Below are 25,232 nucleotides of genomic sequence, written 5' to 3'. Positions count from 1 at the left end.
CATCTTTATTTAGTGTTGACTAACTCAAACACACGTTAGTGGGTGGAGTTAGTGTAAATAGCCTTTGCCAACAAGACAGGCTATTTGCACTTAGTGTAAATAGACACGCTGATAAAGGAAAATGGGGTAAACATGCAAACGGGGATCTTTTGACAATGTTCTCGTCTTTATCCAAAACTTTTCAAAAACGCAAAAGAATTGTTTTTGCTTGAATTACTTTGTCATTTGCATCATTTATTATTGATTGCTTGATGATTGACTGATGTGAATTGCAGCGCTAGGGGGCAATGTTTTAATGATGGCACTAAAAATGCATGTGGGATAACAGTAATTTTGGGGGTGGGAGGGGAGGGGGTTATACAATAATAATAACCCTGTTTTTAGTTTTAAAATCAACTTAAGCCATACTTTAAATACCACAACATTTCACCATCACAGTAATTACTACATCAGCTCAATGCCATATTCACAGCGTCATGGTTCCACCACAGTCATTTCTTTGTAAATTAGGCCTTCCTCTTCCACATCAGCTTCAAACACATTCAACTTCCTGTTTGACACTAAACACTGAGAACCTCAGCCAAAACGTTCCCTCTCAACTTAAATGCATGAAAAACAGACAAAAGATGTGAGACTAAAAGCCGATCTTAGAGGAAAGTTTCTTAGAAACTTTTCTAAATGATACATTAATGATAAAGGTTGAGGGTGTTAAACCCACTTGTGAAAACTTGACGAACACAACCATGATTAAACTGCATTTCCGTTCCATTCGTCGTTTGCGTGCAGGTCAGGGTGTTGCTTTGTTGTGGTGCGGCACAGGTGTGAGGTGTTTACCTCATTTTCAGATCACTGGAATTTCTGGAAACACTCAGGATGAAACCTCTCAAGATAAAGTAGCCTATGGGATACTCTTCACGTGCTACAATGCATTTACCTGCAGAAGGGTCTGCGCATGTGCAAGATGCTTCATCTCTGACATTTACGAGTTTCGTTTCCTCAAATGAATCGTAGGTAGGTATCACCTCATCCGGCGATATCTTTGTTGTCTGTTTTATAAGGCATCTAATCATTTCGATGTGAGAAACCGCTGGAAACGATTCAGTGTGTGAGTGCGAACTGTCCGAATGAATCTATCTGAATTGAAGTGAAGCGAACACCTTTATTCAAAACCGTTTGACCGATTAATCTAATTGGATGAAAAGTGATTTGCGATTCATGAATCTCGACTGGCCTGATTCTTAACAGCCGATTGAAAACACAAGACATTGGTGATATATCGTCAAGTAAAATGATTCTCAGGTCGTTATACAGTAGGCCTATTATATGTATAATATCATTTAGGCTAGTATTAGTTTTCACGTCCGTGCTGAAAAAAACTAAAAAAACAATACACAAAGTATGTGATCGTCAATTTGATTTCGCAGATACTACTTAAAACTGATCTAGACAATGACATCTCTGAATTCAATAATGAAATGCCTTTAACTGAAAATTGAGTGTTTAATCTTATCATTACTGACACTTTATCCTCCAATTGGATGTTAAGTGCTTTGACACAATCTGTATTGTTAAAAGCGCTATATAAATAAAGGTGACTTGACAAAATTTGTAATGGTTTTACTGGTTACAATGGGAATTTAATTGGTTTTTAATGGAAACTGTAATGGACCCTGTTGGTCTCTACTGGTAATTGGTCACCTTCTATTGGTGGCTTGTTAAACCCAATAAGTCCAAATGGAATATATCCCGAAACATACTACAAAAAACATTTTTTAATGGTTAAAAGTTGATGGTTTGTAATGTTTGTAAAGGTATTTGTAGTGGAAACCATTCGAATTTTTTGTGATGGCTCAAGACGGTGATATTCAAATTCAGTATACACGTACATATATCATCAGGTAAAAATAAAGTTAAAGTTAAAGTCGTGACGTATTGTCAAGTATGGTGACCCATACTCGAAATTGGTGCTCTGCGTTTAACCCATCCAAGTGCACACACACAGCAGTGAGTAGTGAACAAATACACACACACACACACACACACACACACACACACCGTGAACACACACCCGGAGCAGTGGGCAGCCATTTATGCTGCGGCGCCCGGGGAGCAGTTGTGGGTTCGGTGCCTTGCTCAAGGGCACCTCAGTCGTGGTATTGAGGGTGGAGAGAGCGCTGGACATTCACTCCCCCCACCTACAATCCCTGCCGGCCCGAGACTCGAACCCGCAACCTTTGGATTACGAGTCCGACTCTCTAACCATTAGGCCACGACTTCCCAAAAAAATGATTCTCAGATCGTTATATGATATTATATGTATAGTATTAGTTTTCACGTCACACCTTTACAGGATTGCCCACCTGGAGGGCAAAACAAAGCTCTCCTCCGCTGACAGCCGGTTAATTTCTACGAGGTTTGCGTTAGGCCTAAGCAGTAGTGTAGTAAGACGGTGATATTTAAAGGCCAAATTCAGTATACACCGTTTTGATGATGCATACTTTGTATAGGAAAACAGATGAACCCAGAATATGAACGCAATGCGTAAATATTTTCCCATAGCAAACTGTTATAAAGAAAACACTTAACCATGTAGTGTATTACGTTCATATTGAAGCCTGACTGTATAAAGTAAGGTGTGTATCATCAATAAGGTGTGCACTGGATTTGATCTTTTAATATCACTGTTTTAAAGGCACTTTAAGTGTTTTCATATTAAACGTTTTATGACACGCTGTTTGTAATTGAAATATTGAGGCTGGTGTTTTATATGTATTGCAAATGGCCAAAACTTGCATTTTGTTCACACGTCTTTTTGTTGTCCTTTTGAGAGATTATCTAAATATTTGTGGATTGGAAATAGATGGAAAATTTACAAGCTTGTATGGATGTTTTGCCCGCCAGGTCTTCGAGCCAGTCACAAGTCTGCAAACTATGAATTCCACCCTATTTTGACCTAGAAGCTCCAGCATCCTGTGACGCATGAGGCAACCAAAGTGTTCCAGTGGGTGCGGTTTTTAGCCAGCCATCTGGTCTCACTCCATCACCGGTTGACAACTGTGAGGTCCTTCTCCACGGTCTGTCGCCAGTTCATCTTGGGCCATCTTTTTTTCCCCCGGCCTGCTGGCATCCAGTCTAATACTTGACGAGCCAGTCTGTGGGAAGGGAGTCGCAGTGCATGACCTAGCCACTGGAGGTGCCGTTTGCAGATGGTATCTGACACCGGTGGGAGGCCTGACTTCTTGATATTTCAGGAAGTCATTCTATTTGATTCCAAGGATTCTCCGTAAACATTTGGTGCCAATAGCATCCAACTTCTTCTCTTGAGATGTCTTTAACTGCCAGGTCTCGCTGCTGTAAAGGACTGTGGACAGAACATTGGACTTATAGAAGCGTAACTTGTTTTTGAGAGTAAGTCTTCTGCTTTGCCATATTTTCTTCAGCTGATTAAAGGCTGCTGCAGCTTTGCCTATGTGGCAAATAAGTTCCTGATCGATGTCCCCGCTTCTACTGATGGAGCTGCCAAGATAAGTAAAATTCTCAACCTCTTCCACCCTGTTGTTCTCTATGAAGACCTCTCTTGGGATTGGGTGGTCGCCTTGCAGCATGTTCTTGGTCTTCTTTCCACTGATGGTCTTGGCATAACTACTGATGCTGTCTACAAATAGCTGCAGGTCCTGAGTGTTGTTTGCTAGTGCAGCTATATCATCAGCAAAGTCTAGGTCTGAGAGTTTTCATCCCTCCATCCATTCTATCCATCACCCAATCAATACAGTATTGGGGACAGGAGACATCCTTGCCTTACACCAGTCACCACCTCAAACCAGTCACTGTATCCATCTTCAGTCCTCACTCTGCATGTGGAGTTGTTGCAACGCGGAAGTAAGCAATTTTCTGTGAATGTGCCAGACTTCCGATACATTAACTATTATAGGAACATAACTATAGAAGATTACAAGTAATTGTAACTATTTGTTTATGATTATGATGTTAAATTAAAATAACATGATATAAAATACAAGTTTGCAATATCAAGCATCATAACCCACTGTTTTTGTACAGTAACTAGAAGTGAATGGCACCGAAAGTCGCACACATTCAAGTTAATGGCCGTGTGCACTTACATTAATAATAAGGTGGATGCTGAAGCACAGCAGTGTTTTACTGAAGCTCATGCCCTATAAGAAAAGGGTGTAGCGAAACCCTGGTTCACAGTTAGCAACTGTTCTACATCCTATTTTCAGGCCAAAACCTTTTATAGGCTAGATATGAACCTTTTTTCACCAAAAGTTAGCATGAAACCAAAAAATTATTGGGGACCAACTGCAGTGCCATCAAACATCATTTTCCAAAATGTGCAGTTTACAACCAGAGCACACCGCACACAACTGCATCCCACAATGCAATGCACTTGCCTTGACCTTACATTTGCATTGAACCGCTAGCGATAAATAAACCACGTTTTATTAATTTCCCCCTGATTATGTGATCGGTTCTAAGATGCTTTTACAAAAAACTAAAATAGAAGGAAGTGCAACATTTTTAAAACGTATTCAAAATAATAATTTTCACATAACCACATTTCTGAGATAAATGAAATTCAACATGCAATGTAGTGAGGTCATGTAAAGTATGGCTTGTACTAGTAACATTTATCGTTGCATACGACTTATAGAAAATAGTTGGAATTGTAACGTATGCAGTAAGCACGTACGTGCATGCCTCTAATGTATATGAATGGCGTTATGTGAGATCGTTGAGCATTCATGTTTGTGTACATGGTAGTGCGTACAATGAATGTCTCTGTGTGTGTGTTTGTGTGAGATATTTCACTGCAGTGGAAATGGCATCATAAGCAGGTCAAACAGAGAAAAAGGTGTGTATGAGTGTGAGAGTGCATGTTAGGGGAAGAGTCTGTGGTTGGAAAGTTACATGCACATGCTGTGAACCACAGTGGACAAACAGAGATGCGGCCGGAGGGGGAGAGATGCTGCAGGAGGGCGGCGATACTGATGAGTATGGTTGTGTGTGTGAATGTCTAAGTAGCACCTAATTCAGTAGTATCTTCACACACTTCCTTTAACTTCCCCTTCTTTCACAAATACACAGAGGTGAGAATTCTTCAAATTATTTTTAAAAAGTGTTTAGAAAAAAAAATATGTGCACAAAGGACAAAACCCTAAGATAAGCATTACTGTTGATCATACTCGCTATTGTGCATAGCAACAGCCTAATAACCTAAAGCTCTGATAAAAATGAACATATAACAGTCAATATTCAAGGACTTCACAATCTGTTGAAGGTAAACTTAGACTGCAGGTTTGGTTTTAGGTACCTGTTGCAAACCAATCTTTGTTCAAGCCGCTAACGAAGAAATGAACAATGTTTTTTCACGCACTAAAGGCAGAAGATGCAGTACGTTTGATGAAACTGTGGGTCCTGCTAACGTTCCTTTTTAAAACTGAAAGGCTGAAGGCAATGAAAAGGTGCTTTTGTTGTTGTTGGAGGGAGAGAGAGAGAGCGAGACAATAGTCCAGTCGGCTGTGTGTCACAGTGGTTTGTATGGATCGTCTTGCGCCTTGCACACTTGACCTTTTGACTGTGGAAAGCAGCCTTCACTAAAGTCATTGTCAGTAATGCTGTTATTAGAGTGGGTGTTTGACTGACACTGCATAAACGTGTGAACGCGTAAAGGAATAGTTGACCAGATTAGTAAATTCTGTCATCATTTATCCAAACTTTTACTAAATTTAAATTATAAACAATATAAAATGTAGCTCTTAAATCTCAGTTGCATTCACATGCATTCAATCAAGGAGTATCAGAACATGTTGCACCAGATTTGGTGCGTCTGTGACGTGTTTTGACGCACCATATTTAAACATGTATAATTGTTATTTTTATTGATAATGCTATTGTATTGCATGATCTTGTGTTATAATCAGTGCTGGGTAGTGACTGATTACATTACAGATTACAAAATTAGGTACTTGTAATTAGAGAATATTACATTTTAAAATTCTCATAATCAGATTACAGTTACTTTTTTTATAGATTACATGATTACATACTATTAAACCTGCGAGACTTTTGGCATGTAATGAGAGCACACCGCACACAACTGCATCCCACAATGCAATGCACTTGCCTTGACCTTACATTTGCACTGAACCGCTAGCGATAAATACACCACATTTTATTAATTTCCCCCGATTATGTGATCGGTTCTTTGCCGTTTTAATGTTGTTCAGGGAAATGCAGGGACCCCCGAACGTTTTTGCCAGCTAAACCCCTTTGATATAAAATGTAACGAAAATGAAATGAAAATTAACAAGAAGTTAATATTTCAATAACATAATACATTAGCATGTTGACAGTTTTCTGATGTTATATTGACATGCAGGTAAACAAATAAAATATTTCAATTTTCAGTGTTCAACTTTTAAAGTTATTTTTATTTTCCAGTTTTATGATTTAATTATTAACTCACGAACACACCCACCAAAATAATCTAAAAAAGTAGTCAGAAAACTTGAGTAGCCTAACAGATTTCGATACAATTTTCGTCATGTAATCTGTAATCAGTATTGGATTACATTTAAGTAATCTACCAGCACTGATTATAATGCACAAACTCCTTTTATAGTGCTTTTTTAGCCCCGTTCACTCAAATGTAGCAGGGAAGATTTATTGTAAACCATTTCTTTAATGTTTCAACATCACATTCCCAATAAGAACTACGCCTCAGAAAGTGACAAGTTGAAGTGCTGCAGTACCTTTCTCTCAATGATTTCGGCTGCGAGATGCTTCGCCTGCTGGAAGCTGAGGTGTGCCTCAGGGATCCGTACATCCTCTTTGAGGAGTCCAATCTGAAAGTGGACACGTATGGGCCCCTGTGTGGAGGACTCGGGTCCCATGGAGAGCAGAGTGAGAGCGCCTGAGGGAAAGAGAAGAGTTAAACGGTGCTCCTTTAGACGTTTACAGGTTCACCACATTTTTCCTGCACCCGTCTCGTTGTTTCCTGAAGCGTTTTATACTGCAATAATTTTTCCACGAATTGTTTAGTATTATGTACATATCATCATCAGAAAGTCTTTAAAAGCCTTTGGTGTTTGAAAGAAAGTCCCCCAAAGGTTCCTTCAAGTGCAAGGCAACAAAAACTAGCATTAACCTGCATAAGATTAACATTAAGATTAAAGCTTAATATAGTCAAGCTCCAAAAGAGGAACTTACCAGAGACATGACTGCTGATGTCAAGGCTTTTTGGGCGGTGGTTTGAGTTGGCTGCCATTTTCTTCACTTTGGTGAGCTAGAACTAGCACATTTCACAGCCCTGTTTCAGACGCTTCTGCCGCTGCTCTAGTTTCCTTATGTGAACGCTTCAGCACACGAACGACAGGCAGCTGAGACAGGAAGTTGACACTCAAACTTCAGTGTTTCTGTGTGTGACATGAGTGGGTCTGAAGAGCTGCCCACCAAACGTTATCTGATGAACTTTAAAACTGTAGAAAACTCGAGGCAAATATGGCAGCACTGGGGTCAATATCCCTTTAGTTTTATGTTGGGTATAAACATAACATAAATAACAAGTAAAGAAGTAATAACTTTTGAACAATTAGGGAGTTTCCTTTTCTGGACTGACAGATATAAGGAATTATTGACAGATGGATGGATAACAATAGATAGATAGACAGACAGATAGACTGAACAATGGAACAATAGAGAAAGAATGACAGAACAATAGAATGATGCAGATAGATAGACAGAGTGATACATAGAACGATAGACATATAGATAGACAGAACAATAACAGAGAACGATAGAATGATGCAGATAGATAGATACAGACATAAGCAGATAGATAGACAGACAGACAGAATGATAGGTAGACAGGCAGAACTATGGATAGAATGATAGAACGATCGATCGATAGAACGATCGAAAGATGGATAGAACGATAGCTAGATAGATAGAACAACAGACAGAATGATAGAACGACAGACAGAATGATAGGACAGGCAGACAGACAGACAGATAGAACGACAGACAGACAGAACGACAAACAGACAGAATGATAGAACGACAGACAGACAGAATGATAGGACAGGCAGACAGACAGACAGATAGAACGACAGACAGAATGATAGAACGACAGACAGAATGATAGAACGACAGACAGAATGATAGAACGACAGACAGAATGATAGAACGACAGACAGATAGATAGATCTGGTTGACATAATGACACATACAAACATTAATTTGGTTTGAAAAGCAGAGTTTATTCCGAACCTTTTAATAAAACATACAGGAGGTTGGCCCTGTTCACAAGTGAAATGCTTCTCTCAGGAAAGACTACATTCTGCGGCGCTGCTAGACGCGTCCCTTCACAGCTGATCTGGGGACGATGGGCCGCTTCTAACGACGCGACACATTCTGAGCAGGACAGGGGGCGCTGTTCTGAGATCAGTGCAGAAGCGCAGCACAGTCTAACCGCCGAGACGCACCTTAATAACGGCCATGTGGCGAGAGGAAGGCATCACAAATCATCAGAAAACATGACAAACAAGACAGCCAAAGGTGCGTCACATTCATAAGTGGTGTAAACACAGCATTATTACAAACTACACACCGGTCTGTGCTAGCATGAGGAGGATACACGAGTGTGTGTGTGTGTGTGTGTGTGGGGCAACAATCCAGTTTCTACAATAAATAGTGACATTGGTATCTATCGCTCCGATTCCCTGCTACAACTTCTCAACACTTCTCTCATCACTCGAGCACTTTCTAGAACCCTTATTTTTATTCAGCTTCACAAAATAATCATTAGCATGAACTCATTTGGTAACTTTTTGCAATACATTCTGTTTGAGAAAACCTCACAAACCATGTCAAGAACAGGCTTGTGTCATATTTCACCGCAAAAACGAAAGTAAACAATTACAAAATTGGACAATTATATAGAATTAAGAATATTTTAAGGACAATTGAGCATAAAGACCAATAAGACGTTTAGCATTGTGACATTAATGACAATTAAGCATTTAAACCCCTAAATTCTCAATAATGTAACACTATAACATACAAAATAGCTGCACAATGTCAAACAAATTGCATTTCAATGATGAATTATTCATTCTAATAGTTTTTTTTGGGGGGGGGGGGGGGGGGCTATAACGTAATATAACGTTATAGCTGGAGAAAGGGGCATATACACACACATACATATATACACTTTGTAAATTATTTTTAGAAGTCATGAAAGTAATGTGACACCACAAAGAATAAAAAAAAAAAATCTTTATGGAAAATGTGACTGCATATGATTTGAGGTGAAATATGACTCATTTATTTATGAGATTTGCTCATTTGTATGGCTGGTTCCCAAAGCTAGTGTCGTCTGCACATTCAGAGATCACTCGCTTCTGATGAACAAGAAAAATCATTCAAATAAACCCAAAATCAAACACACATCCTTAATCAATGCAAAAAAATGGGTAACGGAGTCATAAAGGTGCAAACAATTACGTACATGTACAAGACATTTGTTGTTCCTGTTAGAATATGCCATTCATAAACATGAAAAGATAAAACAAAAACAAGAGGATTTGTCCGTTTTAGCCACATCTTTATATTCTAGTGGCTGGAAAATCATATAAAATGAAAAACACGTCACATTTTATACTGATGGAAAATTCCAGTTATATAGGTTTGGCCTTTGCCAGCGACTCATCAGATTTTTTGACAGACAAGAGCATGACTTGCAATCAGATAAAAATGACTGAGCGTTTGAATTATGAATCTAGATTCGCTAATAAATAAGAGCTCTAGCTCGAATCCGCTTTAAATCGTAAAGCAGAAATCCTTCATCGTACCGTTCAACACGATTTCCAGTCGTCCAGGACATCCAGCTACAGTGTAAACGAAATACTTGTGCGCTAATTTTGCGAAACGACAAGACGTTAAATAGTTTAAATCATTATATACATCAAACTCAGAAGGCAAAAGTGAGGTCGTACCAGTCAGTGCTCTCGAATTTCAACTCCACTAATGCTCATATTTTTCATAAGTGCATTCGCAGTAGTTTTTCGCACCGTTTCAACTTGGTGAGGTCGTTTTGTGGAAGATGTTAGCATTCACAGCGTCTGTGCATCTACTATATATGAACTTTATGTTTTCTAAATGGTAAACGTATGCTTTGATAACTTGATCGTTGTATGCTAAACTACGCCATGCTAAGATGTAATTTCAGCACTGGATGTCTGTGGTCTAGTCGGTGATTGCGTGCTACATTGTGTTTGATCTCGCTAATGGCGAAGCAGAGAGACGAAGCCCAGATTTTGCAAGCGATGTGAAACTAAAAGACATGTTTTTGCTTTTAAGATCTTTTTCTTAGGAAAGCGTTTGGAATAAGGATCTTTTAATGATATTTTCGATTCAAGTAGGTAGCAAACAGCCTCTCCGTTTGGTTACTTTCCCACGTCCAGACGTCGTTTCTAACTGATCAGAGAGCTGCGTCTGGTCAGGTCCACATTACTAGCGCTCAGTCCTCTGGATTCTGACAGACCGCTGTTAGATTCCTGAAGACACACAAACACATTAAATTTTTATCATGCACCATAATACTGCGGAAATACACAATTTCAAACACCATGGAGAATGAGTGAAAAATTAAAAAGCATAACCTTACTGTGAAAAATTGATTTGTGCATGTCATTCTAAATCTCACTGATTTAAAGTAAATTCATTAGATCAAAAATACAGTAAAAACTAAAATTGTGAAATATTATTACAATTCAAAACTGTTTTCTGTGTGAATAATGAAGTTTATTTGCAAAAACTAATAACTGAGTTTTTTTTAATTTTCAAAAATCATGTTTTTAATTGTTAGTTAGCTGTATTTTTTAACCTAATCAAAATAACCCAACTGCAGTTTGACAGATTAATTGGAATGAACAATGAAAAAGAAACAAGAAACTGTATATTATTATACACACCTGTGAGGTTTCTTCTGCACTCTTGTTGAGGAAATTTAAAGAGCTCGCCCTCTTCATCCTTTTGAACCAAACAAAATCAGCAGTTACAGCATCTTGCCTAATGGCTTGGTTTGTTCTTTGGAGAAGACTGAGGGTCTTGTGCTGGAGTCTCACCCGGGGTTGCGTGGCTCCTGTGGGCCGCTGCCCTGCAGCTTCTTCACCAGCATCTCACTGCTGCGCCGCAGCGCTTCACGAATCTTCCCGAACGAGCCGCTCCTGCGCAGGGCGCCGTTACCATCCTGTGTCCAGAATATATGATCAACTTCAAGATGCATATTTAAACACACATTACCAGCCAAAAATTATAAATAAATTAGATTTTTTTTTATATTATGATTTTGAAGTCTCTTCCGTTCACCAGGGCTGCATTAATTTTATAAAAAAATACAGCAAAAATAGGAAAATTGTGAAATATTATCACAATTTAAAATGACTGTTAAAATAACGGTTTTCATTTTAAAATGTAATTTATTTCTGAGATGCAAAGCTGAATTTTCAGCATCATTACTCATGAAACATTTCTGATTATTATCAATATTGAAAACAGTTGTGCTGCCCGATATTTTGGTGGAAGCTGTGATACGCTACCATTCCAAAGTTTGGGGCAAGTAAAAAAAAAAAAAAAACTTTTATTCAGCAATGATACATTAAATTGATTCTAAAGTGACAGTAAGGACATTTATAATGTTACAAAATAGTTCCATTTAAAAAAGCTGTTAGAATACTGAAAAAATTGTTTCCACAAAAATATGAAGCAGCACAAGTGTTTTCAATATTGATAATCAGAAATGTTTCTTGAACAGTAAATCAGTATATTATACTGATTTCTGAAGGATCATGTGACTCTGAAGACTGGAGTAATGATGCTGAAAATACAGCTTTGCATCAAAGGAATACATTTCTTTTTTAAAATCCACAAAGAAAACAGTTAATTTAAATTGTAATCATATTTCACAACATTGCTGTTTTTAAAGTATTTTTAATTAAATAAATGAAGCCTTGGTGAGCTGAAGATAATTATTTCAAAAACGTTACACAATATTTACATAAAAGTCTGGAATAATTCAAACATATACAAGTGCAGGCTCCACTGACCCCGCTCCACTCTGCTTCGTCTCCATCACAGTCTCCTCGGGGGCCTCCAGGGCCGTTTACTCCGTCCCGACTCTGACGTCTGTCTCCTCCAGCACAACCTCCGTCCTTCAGCAGCTCCACCACCTTACTCTGATTAATGGCATCGATGCCCTGACAGACATAAAGAGACGATTTCAAGAGCTTTCACATTGTCACGGTGTTATTTCTAGAGTTGTCAGTCAATTCAAAAAATGAATGAGAGGTAAAATAAGTAGAATAGAGAGTCAGTGAGGTTTTCTTTACAGCGTTCTCTTCCTGTATGAGTCATCTGTACAGGAAGTCAACTTCAAGTTTTGTAGGTCGAGCGTCAGGTAGGAAATCAGCATGTGCATCGTACCTGTTTGCGGTTTTTCGTGGCACACTCCTCCAGCGTCTCGGCGGCCTCCAGTTTGCCCTGCCGGCGGTACAGCGCGCCCAGACTCTTCAGCGTGGTGTTAACAGTGGGGCTGCTCGAGAGAAACATCCAGAAAATCACTGAGTCCTTCACACTTTCATACCCATAATCCCCTGAGGCACACCTGCACACTCACCTGTCCACTTTACAGGCTTTGTACCAGCTGCCGTACTCGCCGTACAGACCCGAGTCCTTCCTCTTACCCTGGAAATGAGCATCAGACAAACTGAAATTCACACTGAAATCAATTCATACTGAACACACAGATTAAAATAGGAAATGAGAGCATTACAAATATGAAACCTGGTAAATAATAATATATAAGAGAATCAGGCTGAATTGTTGTATTGAAGAAATAAATTAAATATATTTTTTTGTTTAGTACTTGTTTATTGTTGTAAAACAGAAATGTCATATAGCTTTAATATAATTTATACAGATATGTTTATTAACATACATCATATTTAATATACATAAAATACACACATTATTGTTTAAAAGTTTGGGGTCGGTAAGATTTTTTAATGCGCTTTAAAATAGTCCTTTTTGCTCACTAAAGCTGCATTTATTTGGTCAAAATGCAGTAAAAATAGTAATATTGTGAAATATTACAATTTAAAATAAGGGTTTTCTATTTGAATATGTTGTAAAATGTCATTTATTCCTGTTATCAAAGCAAAGATCAATTTAATGCATCCTTGCTAAAAAATACAAATTTCTTAATTAAAAATAAATAGAATAATAAATTTATATAGAATAATAAATTTATATATATATATATATATATATATATATATATATATATATATATATATATATATATATATATATATATATATATATATATATATATATATATATATATATATATATATATATACACACATACATACACACACACACACATATACACACACTATTATATACACAAGTGTTTTTACATGTAAATACATTCATACAAACATTTACATTTAAATAAATGTATGTAAATATATAATTTAAAGCCTATAGTACCTTGCTTTCTTCTCTTTCCTCTGCATGCATCCAGATTGGTTTGTTATCATCTGAGGGGTAAAAAAAAATAATAAAATAAAATAAAAAAAATAGTTGTGATTAATTCAATATTGTTACTTTTTTTGTAGCAACTATCCCTGCATGGCATCAGATATCTTCTTTTAACTATAATTAGCTTTTTAGCAAAACGCATGATTTATATATAAACACTATAAAGTTCATGCAAGTCACATAAAACATGCATTTATGAATATATGGTGTGTGTAATGATAAATACACACTGTTGACAGATCCAAACTCCTTCTCATGCGCACGGGTCAGGATCTCCTTGTAAAGCGCCTCTGCGTCTTTGAATTTGCCCTGCTTCAGGTAACACGTGGCCTGTGGAGGAAACACAATCACGATCAGCCAGCTTCAGACAGAACAACGCTCTACAGTCTTCAGATCCAAACGTTCATGTTTCGTATCAGAATTCACCCGGAGGGCTTGTTCTTTGTCACTGCGTCTGCAGTTTCTCCAGATCATGATCTTTAGTGACCTTGAATATTAACTTTCACAGATAAACACAAGGAGACATTCAGAACGTGATCTATTAGAAGCAAATTTGATTTAACAGAAACAAAGTTTAAGTCGGTTTATTTGCTCTCAAAAACCTCAGAAATTCCCTTCTTTACATCCTGGTTGCACTGTGTTCATGAATGCAGAAATCACATTGTAATGGCAGGATAATTGTATTCATGTGCTCAAAAGACATGACTGTGATATAATACTCAGCAATGTGATTAGATCTAAAACTATGAATCAACACTTCATCATGTTAATCATGCCAGGTCCACATTTAATACTTATTTCATATGCAGAGACGTTAGCTAATCACAGCAGTGGGTTTACATCAAGTCTTCAGACAGACACACTCCTTTAAGCTATTGGGATAAAATAAGAATGGCATCGCATATTATTCGCAAATTATAAATATTATAAAAAATATATAAAATAAATATTACAAATATATATTATTATACAAGTAGGAGGAAAATTAGATAAATAATATAAAATGAGATATAAATATTATTTATTATAGTAAATAATATTACCATAAATAAGATATATTTTATGTATTAATATATTTTACATTTTTTAAATAAGATATATTTATTGCACTTAATTATTAATATAAGTACATATAGACATAAATAATACTTACTAAATATAAAAAACATTTTATTATATTATATATAATGTATTTACATTTATATAAACAAAGAAATAAAGTCTAAAATCATATTCTAAATTATAACATCTTTTGATGGAAAAATCCTACTAACATTATTAGCGCACCTTAGGAAAAACTATAAAATAACAATAATAATAAATGTAATTCATCACCCCTTTAACCTTCATGTTGTGAGGAGTTTTTTGTTCATGTTATCGCATTGGAATATAACCTACCGACTTTTCCACACTCGGTTACACTTGTGGTGTTTCTGGTCAAAAATGACTGGCCTACAAAAAAAGAGTTTGCATATTGGGTTCAAATATTGGATTCAATCTTTTTTCGACTTGTTTTCTTTCAGTTAGCACAGGTTTCGTATTTCTGAATTTATGCAACAAATATAGTGAATACTGCCAAAATTATTCACAAATAATGTTTTTTTCCCACTCATAAACTGAGGTGTGTGAGCGGTGTAGAAAACTAGACTGAATCCAAGATTTGGTGATAATATAAGATAAAAACAGATTTACAAGCAAATTGGAAAAGGCTGGTCATTTTTGACCAGAAACACCAAATTAGGGAAAGATTTTCAGCACAGAAAAGAGTTTAAAAACAATGCTGTATCAGTTGTAGTTGAGTAGATATGGCCTCACCAGGTTGTTTTTGGTCTTGGCCACATTGGGGTCGTCGGCTCCCAGTTTGTTCTCGTAGATCTCGAGCGCCCTGCGGTAATAATACTCCACTTCCTCATACTTTCCCTGGTTCTGACACAACAGGGCCAGATTATTGAGCTGCTTCGCCACATCAGGGTGGAATTTACCCAGAACCTGCAAACACACGTGCACATATGTGACCCAGGACCTCAAAACCAATCATAAGAATACATTTTTGTGAAATTAAGATTTATACATCATCTGGAAGCTGGATAAATAAGCTTTCAATTAGTTAGGATAGGACAATATTTGCATGATACACAACTATATGAAAATCTGGAATCTGAGGGTGCAAGTTGTCCGAATGAAGTTCGTAGTAATGCACGTGTGACCCTGGAGCACAAAACCAGTCGTAAGTAGCACGGGTATATTTGTAGCAATGTATGGGTCAAAATGATAAATTTTTCTTTTATGCCAAAAATCATTAGGATATTAAGTAAAGATCATGTTCCATGAAGATATTTTGTAAATTTCCTACTGCAAATATATCAAAACCTAATTCTTGATTAGTAATATGCATTACTAAGAACTTCATTTGGACAACTTGTACCCTCAGATTCCAGATTTTCAAATAACACTCGCACACGTGGAAGAAAACAGACGGTGCTCTACAGATCACATGATTCAGTGATTGCATGTCATGATTGCAAATCATCTGTTTGACAGCACCTTCTCCCGGATCTCCAGCGCTCTCTTGCAGAGCGGTTCAGCCTCCTTGTGTTTCCCGCGTTTGCCGTACAGCACAGCCAGGTTGTTGAGGGTCGCGGCCACGGCGGGGTGATCTTTCCCCAGAGTCTTCTCTCTGATGGCCAGAGCATCGTTCAGCAAGTGAGCCGCCTCCTTATACTTATTCTGATCCCTGGAACAAGACGCGGGAATCGGGTTGGTGTGGCCACACGTGACATATAAATATCATTTCCTGTACAGCTGCTGTGCAATGATTTGTATTGTAAAAAGCGCTATACAAATAAACTTGAATTTAATAGTTTCTTGTAATGCACCAAACTAGGGTGGGGCGATATGGGCAAAAATTCATATCTCTGTATTTTTTGGCCAATTTGTGATATACGGTATATCTCTGTATTTTCGTTTTTCTATCTGGATTTTATTATTTTTTTAAAATCTGTATTTAATATTTATATTTATATATATTTTACATTCCGCCCAATGTCGTCCAACAAAACAATACATATTAAAGTCTAACTAATAAAGTAAATGTAACAATGTAAGCCTTATGTGCAAAAAGGGTCAAAATCACATTTCATTCAATCATTTTAACATTGCAATCTAAAAACAAAAATAATGCTTTTAAAGCAGAAGTTAAATTTACTATAATAATGCAAATAAGAACAAAAGCACAGACTTCGATTAGGCTATTTTTACAGTCACGTTACAGTTAATGCTATCATAAAAATACACTTACCTGTAGGTCTAATATTCTACATTGTCCAGCTACAAATATTTCAGCTAAATATATATTTTAGTCAGAATTATTGCGCTCCTATTTCATTGTGCTCTGTCTGTTTGGCGCGCATGTGCACGGCAGCACTCGTTCACTGAAGTCTGAGAAGTTTAGCGAAGATTAGCGAAGAAAGCTCATGCACTCCTGACAGCAAAATGGAAATATTTCCATGACTTTCTAACATTTACAGATGTTGAATATACGTTATGCATTACGATTCATTAGCACTTCTCTGATGGTGTGTTTTGACTGTGTCGGTAAACTAACGCTATCTCATGACCAATTCGTACGTATTTTACGAGGTGGCTAATTTGTACGACCTCACTCGTATGATTTTGTACGATTTCTCTAAACCCCAGTGACGTGTAGGTTTAGGGGCGGGGTTAGGTTTAGGTCATTCGTACGAATTGTGCAACTCGATATGATTTAGCAAAAACGTATGAATTTGTACGAATTAGCCACCTCGTAAAATATGTACGAATAGCTGTGAGATCGGGCTGGATAAGCTGCAACAGGTGAACATGTCAGCTGTACAGACGCTAGGCTAGGATCGATTTGTATTTTGATGAACTGAGATAATTTAGTCTGTGCCGTTTTCAGTTAACGCATGAACAAAACTTCACATTATTTGAAGCACAGCTGCCATCCAGTAATGTTTAATTGTTTATATTTCAACAACAAAATCATGTTAAAACATGAGTATCAAATATGATCCATCGGGTCATTGTTTATATTTCAACAATGAATGAACATTTCAAGGTCGAATAAACAAAAGTTTCCCAAGGTGCACTCATAATGTTAAAGCATCAAATATAAACAATTAAATAATGGATAACGTTCCTAAGGTGAGCTTATGTTAGTAGGATTTTTTTTTTTACATCAATAACTGATAAGAAATAAAAGGCCATTTCTACTGTGATTTTAGATTTATATAAAAGGTAAAAATTTTTTAAATACATTTAATCATCTTGAAAACATCATTAAAAAGTTGATCTAAAACTGCCTTATGTGCAATGCTAATGTTTATATACAAAGCTTTTATACGAGTTGTGATTATTTAATACATTTAATTACGTAAGTGGTTATTAAATAAACCATATTTGGTTTTTGGCTAAATTAAATTTTGATTTTGGTAAAACGTTTCAGTGCTTGGCTAATATTTTCATAAGTAGGCTGTGCTGATCTCTGACCTGTAGACCAGGGCGAGGATGTTGAGCATGGTGGCCACGTCTGGATGGTCGTGTCCGGAGGTTTTCTCCAGGTCCTCCAGAGCCTGTTTGCAGAGCGGCACGGCCACCTCGTAACGGCCCTGAGACGCGTACTGGATCACCAGGTTATGAAGCGTCCGCAGACGGGCCGGGATCTCGTAGCCTCCCTGTTGCGCTGCCACTTCACCGCTGGGCTGAGCTGGAGAGACCAGATACAAATAAAGGAGCTTAACCTTATAAACCTGCTGCATCATATCTGATACATGACTTTCAAAGCCTCTAGATGATCAAAACTCCACTGAAAAACCTGTTAAACACTCTACTATATGACTTTAGGAAGTAAATGTCCACTTTCTGCTCATGGTTCTTTGTGAGAATCTTTTTTGATTTTTAAAGTAAACGTAAGAATAGCTATTTTGTCATTTTTGTTCATAATATTTCAAGACAAACACTTACTGGACAGAAGCAACTGAGGTTTACTTGATTATCTATGCATTATTTTTAGTTATTATTACATTCAGTAATTTTAATCACTGAAAATGTACATTCGCAAAGATGAAGTTTCTAATGTATTAAAATGAAACACTTTTGTTATATATTAAACTATTTTAACATTTTATTTAATCTTTTAAATAATAATATATATATATATATATATATATACACAGTTCAATAAAACATTAAATATATATATTACATATTAATATATAACATTATATACACTATTATTATATTATATACACTATTATATTATATAAAAATTTTATTTGAAAACATTTTATTTAATATTTCATTATATATATATTTTTTATTTATTACATATATACATACAAATTATATGTAATATATATTAGTTTAATAAAAGATATGTTATAATATATTTTTTTGTTTATTAAAATAATAATCAAAATAATGATTATTTTAATAAACAAAATTTAGACCAGCATTTCATAGTTTTGACATAAATATCCTCATCTGCACCAAATTGCATATTTGTACTCAGTTTGGGCCTCTGAATTAAAACGGACATGTTTATCCTTCATATTCTCACTATATCAGACTATATGAGCCATAAAAGCCTGATATGATACTCAACAAAAAACACATACAAATATTAAGATTTTGACTAAAGCTTTAATAAACTACTACTTTTTTTTTTTTTTCTTAAATAGATTTTTCTAAGTATGGCTACGGACTGTGTCAGGCATGCTTGTCTCTCACCTGGTCCCTGGTCGTCGTCGTTTGGAAACAGGTCATCCAGATTGTCCTTCTCCTTCTCCCCGGCCTTCTCCTCAGAGGGCGAGGTGTCGTCGTCCAGCTTGCGCATCTGGTTCATGAACTCCAGGTGTTTCTTCTCCTCCTCCAGCTGTGCGACGTTCTGCTCGCTCTTCTGCAGCTTGTGCTGAGTGCTGGCCAGCTCGTCCCGAAGCCACTGGTTCTCCTGACAGAGCCGACGCACCTGAGCACGCAGCTTCTGCTTCTCAGACTCCACGGCGCTCAGGTGACCCGACAGAGCGATGATCACCTGAGAGCAAAGTTCAGCACTTACACAACTGACTTGAGAAGGTCTTGCGAGAATGCATCGATTATTCAGCAAGGGTGCATTAAATTGATCAAACGTGACAGTCAAGACAAGAAGATTTATATTTTAAATAAATGCTGTTCTTTTCAACTTTCTATTAATCAAAGAATCCTCAAGAAATTGATTCCACAAAAATATGAAGCAGTACAACTGTGTTGATCATAGCAATAAATTACATTTTACTAATATATATATATATATATATATATATATATATATATATATATATATATATATATATATATATATATATATATATATATATATATAGAAAGCAGTTATTTTAAATTGTAATATTTCATAATATTTCTGTTTTTAATGTATTTTTGATCAAATAAATGCAGCCTTGGTGAACATAAGAGACATCTTTCATAAAAATCTTACTGACTCTAAACCCTTGAACACTGGTGTTTTCCAAAATTGGAAATATTATAACTATACAGTTTCTAGCTATTATTGCAAATTTTCTTTGTTTAAAAAAAGTAAAAGTTAGATTTACATAACATATGCAACTGATTTGAGTCATTAAGAATGGACTGAAAATTGCATGGATGTTATTTTAAATAACTGTATAACTTATTATTGGAAATTTTGCTTATTAATTGCAAAAATGTTTTGCATTAAAATGTTCGGAAAATATTTAATATTAAATATTTTTTTTTAAATCTTTAAAATGCATATTAAATTACACATGAAAAAAAAACAACAACAAAAAAACAGCATTTTAAAATGTAAATAAAATCACCATAAAAAACTAAATTATAAATTAAATTTTCTAAAATGATTCACACATTTATCATTAAATTTTTTTTGTGGCAGGCTAGTAAAAATGTTGGCAGCACAAGCAAAAACTACTGGCCTGACTAGACAAGCTTAAATGTGACTAATTAATTTCCAGGCAGTTTTCTAGAGTGCCTCCATTCCTTTCTATAATTTTCCAAATTACGCTCTGCTATGCTATGTAGGATTTTTCCACCAAAATGCAAAATCGTCGAAAGCCTGATCGATTATAAACTCAAATAAATGCAATCAAGTCAAACAGTTCTGGATATTTCAGCCTTTCTGAGCTCAAACTGAGTCTCTGGCTTCAGTGTGGTTCAGATACCTGCGCCTCTCCCAGCCCCAGCTCGATGTCCTCCAGGCTCTTGCGGAGCAGGCTGGATTTCTCCTGCGCCATGGGTGGCTGAGCGCAGTCCAGGATGGAGTTGAGGAGCTGTGCGTGTTCCCCTCGCAGCGTCTCCAAACCCTGCATCACCGCTTTGGTGTTGAGCATGATCTCGTCCTGCGTCATACGCTCCAGCGCCTCTTCTCGTGGGTACACCATGGTGGACATCACCCTGAGAACAGACCGCAGGATACCATTACAAACTCATGCCTTACAAATCATCATCTTACATGCCTCTAATTGCAACTAAAGGCATAAACAAAATAGTACACTGCTACATTTATTTTGTAGAAATATTTAATATTTAAAAAAATAACAAAATGTAATAAAAGTTGCCAAGTTAGTTGTCAAAGCAACACTGGTCAATTTCATTTAGCTTAACTTGTACTAAAAATAACTATAACTGAAATGAAAAAATACAAAAACTATACAGAGATTTAAAAAAAAAAAAACAATAACTAATAAAAATGGTTGAAATTAACTAAAATTAAACCTAAAACTGTTTTGTTACATATACACACACACACACACACACACACAGCCCTCCAAAAGTTTGGAAACACCCCTGGCAAAGTGTTGTTTAGCGGCTAATGGTGGATATTTGATGACTCGAAAATTAATTTTTTTTCTATGTATAAAATGTTTTCATAGTTTGTGTTGTCCCTTATCAGTGCAAAATTATCACAAATTAAAAAGGATTCATGCCAATATTGTCCAAAACCCCACTTTTCTAGAGTGTTTCCAAACTTTTGGATGGTATGTGTGTGTATGTGTGTGTGTGTGTGTATATATCAACTAATAAAAATGACCAAAAAAAGGAATTTTAAAATTAATAAAAACAATACAGACATTTTAAAAAGCAACTGGCAAAAATGACAAGCATGGAAAATAAAAATTGAAATACTTTATAAAAACTATACAAATATTAAAAAGATAAATAAATAAATGACAAAACAAATAACTAAAATAAATAAAATGAAATAAAACGTATAAAAACTATACAGACATTTAAAATAATAATAACACAAATAACAAAAACACAAAATAACTAAACCTTTAATAAAAATCAACAAAAACTAAAAAGCAAAAAAAAAAAAAATTAAACTTTAGAAAAATAAAAACAAATAAAATATAAAAACTAATTCAAAATGTAAAAAAATTTATAAATGTCAATGATACTAAAATAACACTGGCTATAAAATGCTGCAAAATGACGGGTGAGTTTAGACCCTGAAGTCCATCATGATCCATTACTGCACCTCACACCCAAAAACAGCCAATCTGGCATCACTGACTGACTACAAGTGCTGACCCGACATAGAGTCCTGCTCTGCTGCCCAAAAACATCTCAATCACCAGGAACCAGAGCACAGCAGAGTTTACTAATGCAGCAAATAATAAACCATTACAGAAACAGCTGATGAACTGCTCCATGTATAAAGTTTGCCTATTGCAGTGCCTAATATGATATTATAACATTTCATACATAACCTCCATCACTGATTTCAGCTGCATTTCCACCTGCGTCCAGCAGAGGCGCCATTCCTCTATCATCACGCCTATAGACTGCAGTATGGCAAGCCGTTTTGACTTTTATGCCTTCTCAGGATATGAATTATTAATATCAACAATTCAGTTTTTACTAGTTAAAATGTTAATTCTTGATATCAGGAATTATATTTCTACCAGTAACAATGGCTATTTTTGATATCAGCGATTGCATTTCCACTAGTAACAATGTTAATTCTTGATATCAACAATTTAATTCTTGATATAAACATTTTTACTAGTAATAATTGTATTTCTGATATGTGAATTTGGAATTTCAACTAGTAAGAAATTACTTCTTGATATCAACAATTGATTTTGAATAGCAGCCTATGGTGACATTTAACTAGTGAAAATACAATTACAGATATCAACTATTTAATTGATATCAAGAATTAACATTGTTACTAGTAGAAATCTAATTCCTGATATCAAGAATTAACATTAACTAGTAAAAACTGGATTGTTGATATGAAGAATTCATATCCTGTGAAGTAATAAAGGTAAAAACGGCTTGCCATACTGCAATGCAGCAACAGCAGAGAGAGAAAGAGCGAGAGTCCCGCATCAAACCACGAGATGTGCAGCTTATAAACACACCAGATCAGACCACAAACCGACTTCTGATGCTCATAACCCTTCATCCGATTAGTGCAGATTCCACAATGACTGACAGCTGCCTGGAATAATCAGGAGAAACCTGGAAAAACCCATCAAGGTGACCCACAGGACAACACGGCATCCTCTCATCTGAGCGAAAAACAGGCCCTGCTCTCAATATGAAACAAACAAACCTCCTACAGCTTCTGCAACCGACTCAAAACATCAGCAAACACTTATTTCCACCATGCAAACTCCTCTCATCCTCCATTTTGTGTTCTGATATAATAATATTTGAGAATGAATCATGCATATTTGATTCATTACCGCAGAGATATTCAATGCACCATCACTGACTGGATGATGAAGACAAAAGTCACCAGATGCATCATAAATCAGTCATGCATCATCTGGTTTGCGCTTTCAGACACGGTCCAAACAAATTATAATAGCATGATTATTTAAATGAACATAAACACAGTCTTTTGCGCTATTCGGATATTAAATATGAGCTATACTGTTTTTAGCAGATCAGGCTAATCTTTGTCCCATTAAATCAGCAAGCACTGTATGATCAATGCATATCAAAAACAAAAGCGCAGATCATTTTTGCATCGCGTGCAAGAAAAGTACCTTTTATAATCCGCTTGTATCGGGCTTCTCTTGAACTCAAGCGTGCAAACAATGTGATGTTATGGATTCAGACGCGTCTAGAACCCCAGACTCGCTCCAATAAAACGATATCAGACGTGAATCAGATGAATCCCCGGCGGCGCGTCGGCTGTAATGATGCGCGTCAGTGCTGCGCTTTTGTCTTTGACGCGCTCAGCAAAACAAACGCCCGTGTGCGCGATCACCCGCTTTCGCTTCGTCCATCCTTCTCGTCCCTTTCAGCGTGATAAGTTGGCGGATCTTTGTGCCGGAGTGAGGGAGGATGACCACAGCAAACTGAAAATGGCTGATGTGTGTGTTTGTGCTCCCAGAATCCAAAGCCCTGCGCGCTGACATCACAACACCCGCCCCTCCACCCGGGCGTGGACGCGCTATGCTAATATTTTGGGCTACCTTTGAGCTATTTTGACTTTTTGGGCTATTTTGCTTTCAAAACATGTCATCTTTCAGATTAGTGGAACGAGAACATTGAAAATACACATTTAGGTGTTTTATTTTATGACATTTCATAAAGCGTCATAAAATACTATCATACTATCTATTTGCGTCTGCAATATTGCTTTTTCAAAATGAGATCTATCTCCACTTCAGCAGAACCTACATGCAACACATTTTACAGTTTTACTCCTAACTATATTCTGAAGGTTTTTGCCGAGGGGTTTGTTTATATAACATACATGTGACTTTATATAACATTTTATTTAAAAAAATTGGTGAAAATTTACTGTTTACAGAATTATGGAAAGATAAAAACAGATATCCAAAATCCCTTCTGTAAAAACCTTTATATCTAATATCTCAACAAAACGAAGCAAGAATTTTCAACCTGGCCGTTCCCAATATCTTGAAATGTATGCAAATGTGTGCATTTTTCTTCATTAGAAAATGCCTTAACTTGTAAAATAGTTGTGATACACAATATGTTTTATTATGGTGATTAATCAACTGGGGAAGATTAATATACAGTGATATATGCATGTTTTGGGCTATTTGGTTCCATAATTTGTCTTTCATACTAGTGGAAAGAAAACATCCAAAATATACATTTAAGAGTTTTGTTTTATGACACTTTATCCATTTGTGTCTGTAGATTTCAATTACAATATATATTGCTTTGTAAAAATTTGTTTCTATCTCCACTTCAGCTGAACTTATATTAAACAAATTTTACAGTTTTACTCGTAAATATATTCTAAAGGTTTTTACTGAGGGGTTTGTTTATATAACATTCACATGATCTGATATATAACGTATTTCTAAAATATGTTGAAAATTTACTGTGTTGTAAATTATGGAAAGATAAAAACAGATATCCAAAATCCATTCTGTAAAAACCTTTAACTCTAATATCTCAACAAAATGAAGCAAGAATTTTCAACCTGGCCGTTCCCAATTTCTTGAAATGTATGCAAATGAGTGCATTTTTTTTCATTAGAAAATGCCTTAACTTGTAAAATAGTTGTAATACAAAATATGTTTTATTATGGTGATTAA

At 36.0% G+C, this 25,232-nt stretch overlaps 2 protein-coding genes across 2 annotated transcripts in view; both read right to left on the bottom strand.

Moving 5' to 3' along the window:
• The window catches only part of LOC306876712 (serine/threonine-protein kinase D3-like), a 19,968-nt gene extending 12,601 nt beyond the window's left edge, over positions 1 to 7,367 (bottom strand). The window contains exons 1-3 of the mRNA XM_079428068.1: positions 7,231 to 7,367; positions 6,774 to 6,934; positions 3,290 to 3,674 (exon numbers count right to left, since the gene is read on the bottom strand). Coding sequence (XP_079284194.1) covers positions 3,290 to 3,674; positions 6,774 to 6,934; positions 7,231 to 7,288 — 604 coding nt within the window. The 5' untranslated portion in view covers positions 7,289 to 7,367. The remainder of the gene's footprint in view (positions 1 to 3,289; positions 3,675 to 6,773; positions 6,935 to 7,230) is intronic.
• Positions 7,368 to 8,260: 893 nt separating this feature from the next.
• On the bottom strand, positions 8,261 to 24,075 carry LOC306877680 (kinesin light chain 2-like). Its single transcript, XM_079429584.1, has 14 exons — positions 23,700 to 24,075; positions 20,859 to 21,090; positions 19,393 to 19,696; positions 18,154 to 18,370; positions 16,171 to 16,360; positions 15,442 to 15,615; positions 13,857 to 13,956; positions 13,576 to 13,625; positions 12,698 to 12,765; positions 12,505 to 12,613; positions 12,129 to 12,278; positions 11,148 to 11,272; positions 10,995 to 11,052; positions 8,261 to 10,577 (listed from the first exon to the last, which is right to left on the bottom strand). The coding sequence occupies exons 2-14, from the start codon at positions 21,084 to 21,086 to the stop codon at positions 10,494 to 10,496; spliced, it is 1,857 nt and encodes a 618-aa protein (XP_079285710.1). The 5' UTR covers positions 21,087 to 21,090; positions 23,700 to 24,075; the 3' UTR covers positions 8,261 to 10,493.
• Between the last annotated feature and the right edge of the window lie 1,157 nt (positions 24,076 to 25,232).

This window comes from Barbus barbus, assembly GCF_936440315.1.
Source record: "Barbus barbus genome assembly, chromosome: 2".
Classification (NCBI taxonomy): Eukaryota; Metazoa; Chordata; class Actinopteri; order Cypriniformes; family Cyprinidae; genus Barbus; species Barbus barbus.
The sequence above is the reverse complement of the archived record's forward strand: the minus strand, read 5'-3'. Positions and strand labels throughout refer to the sequence as shown.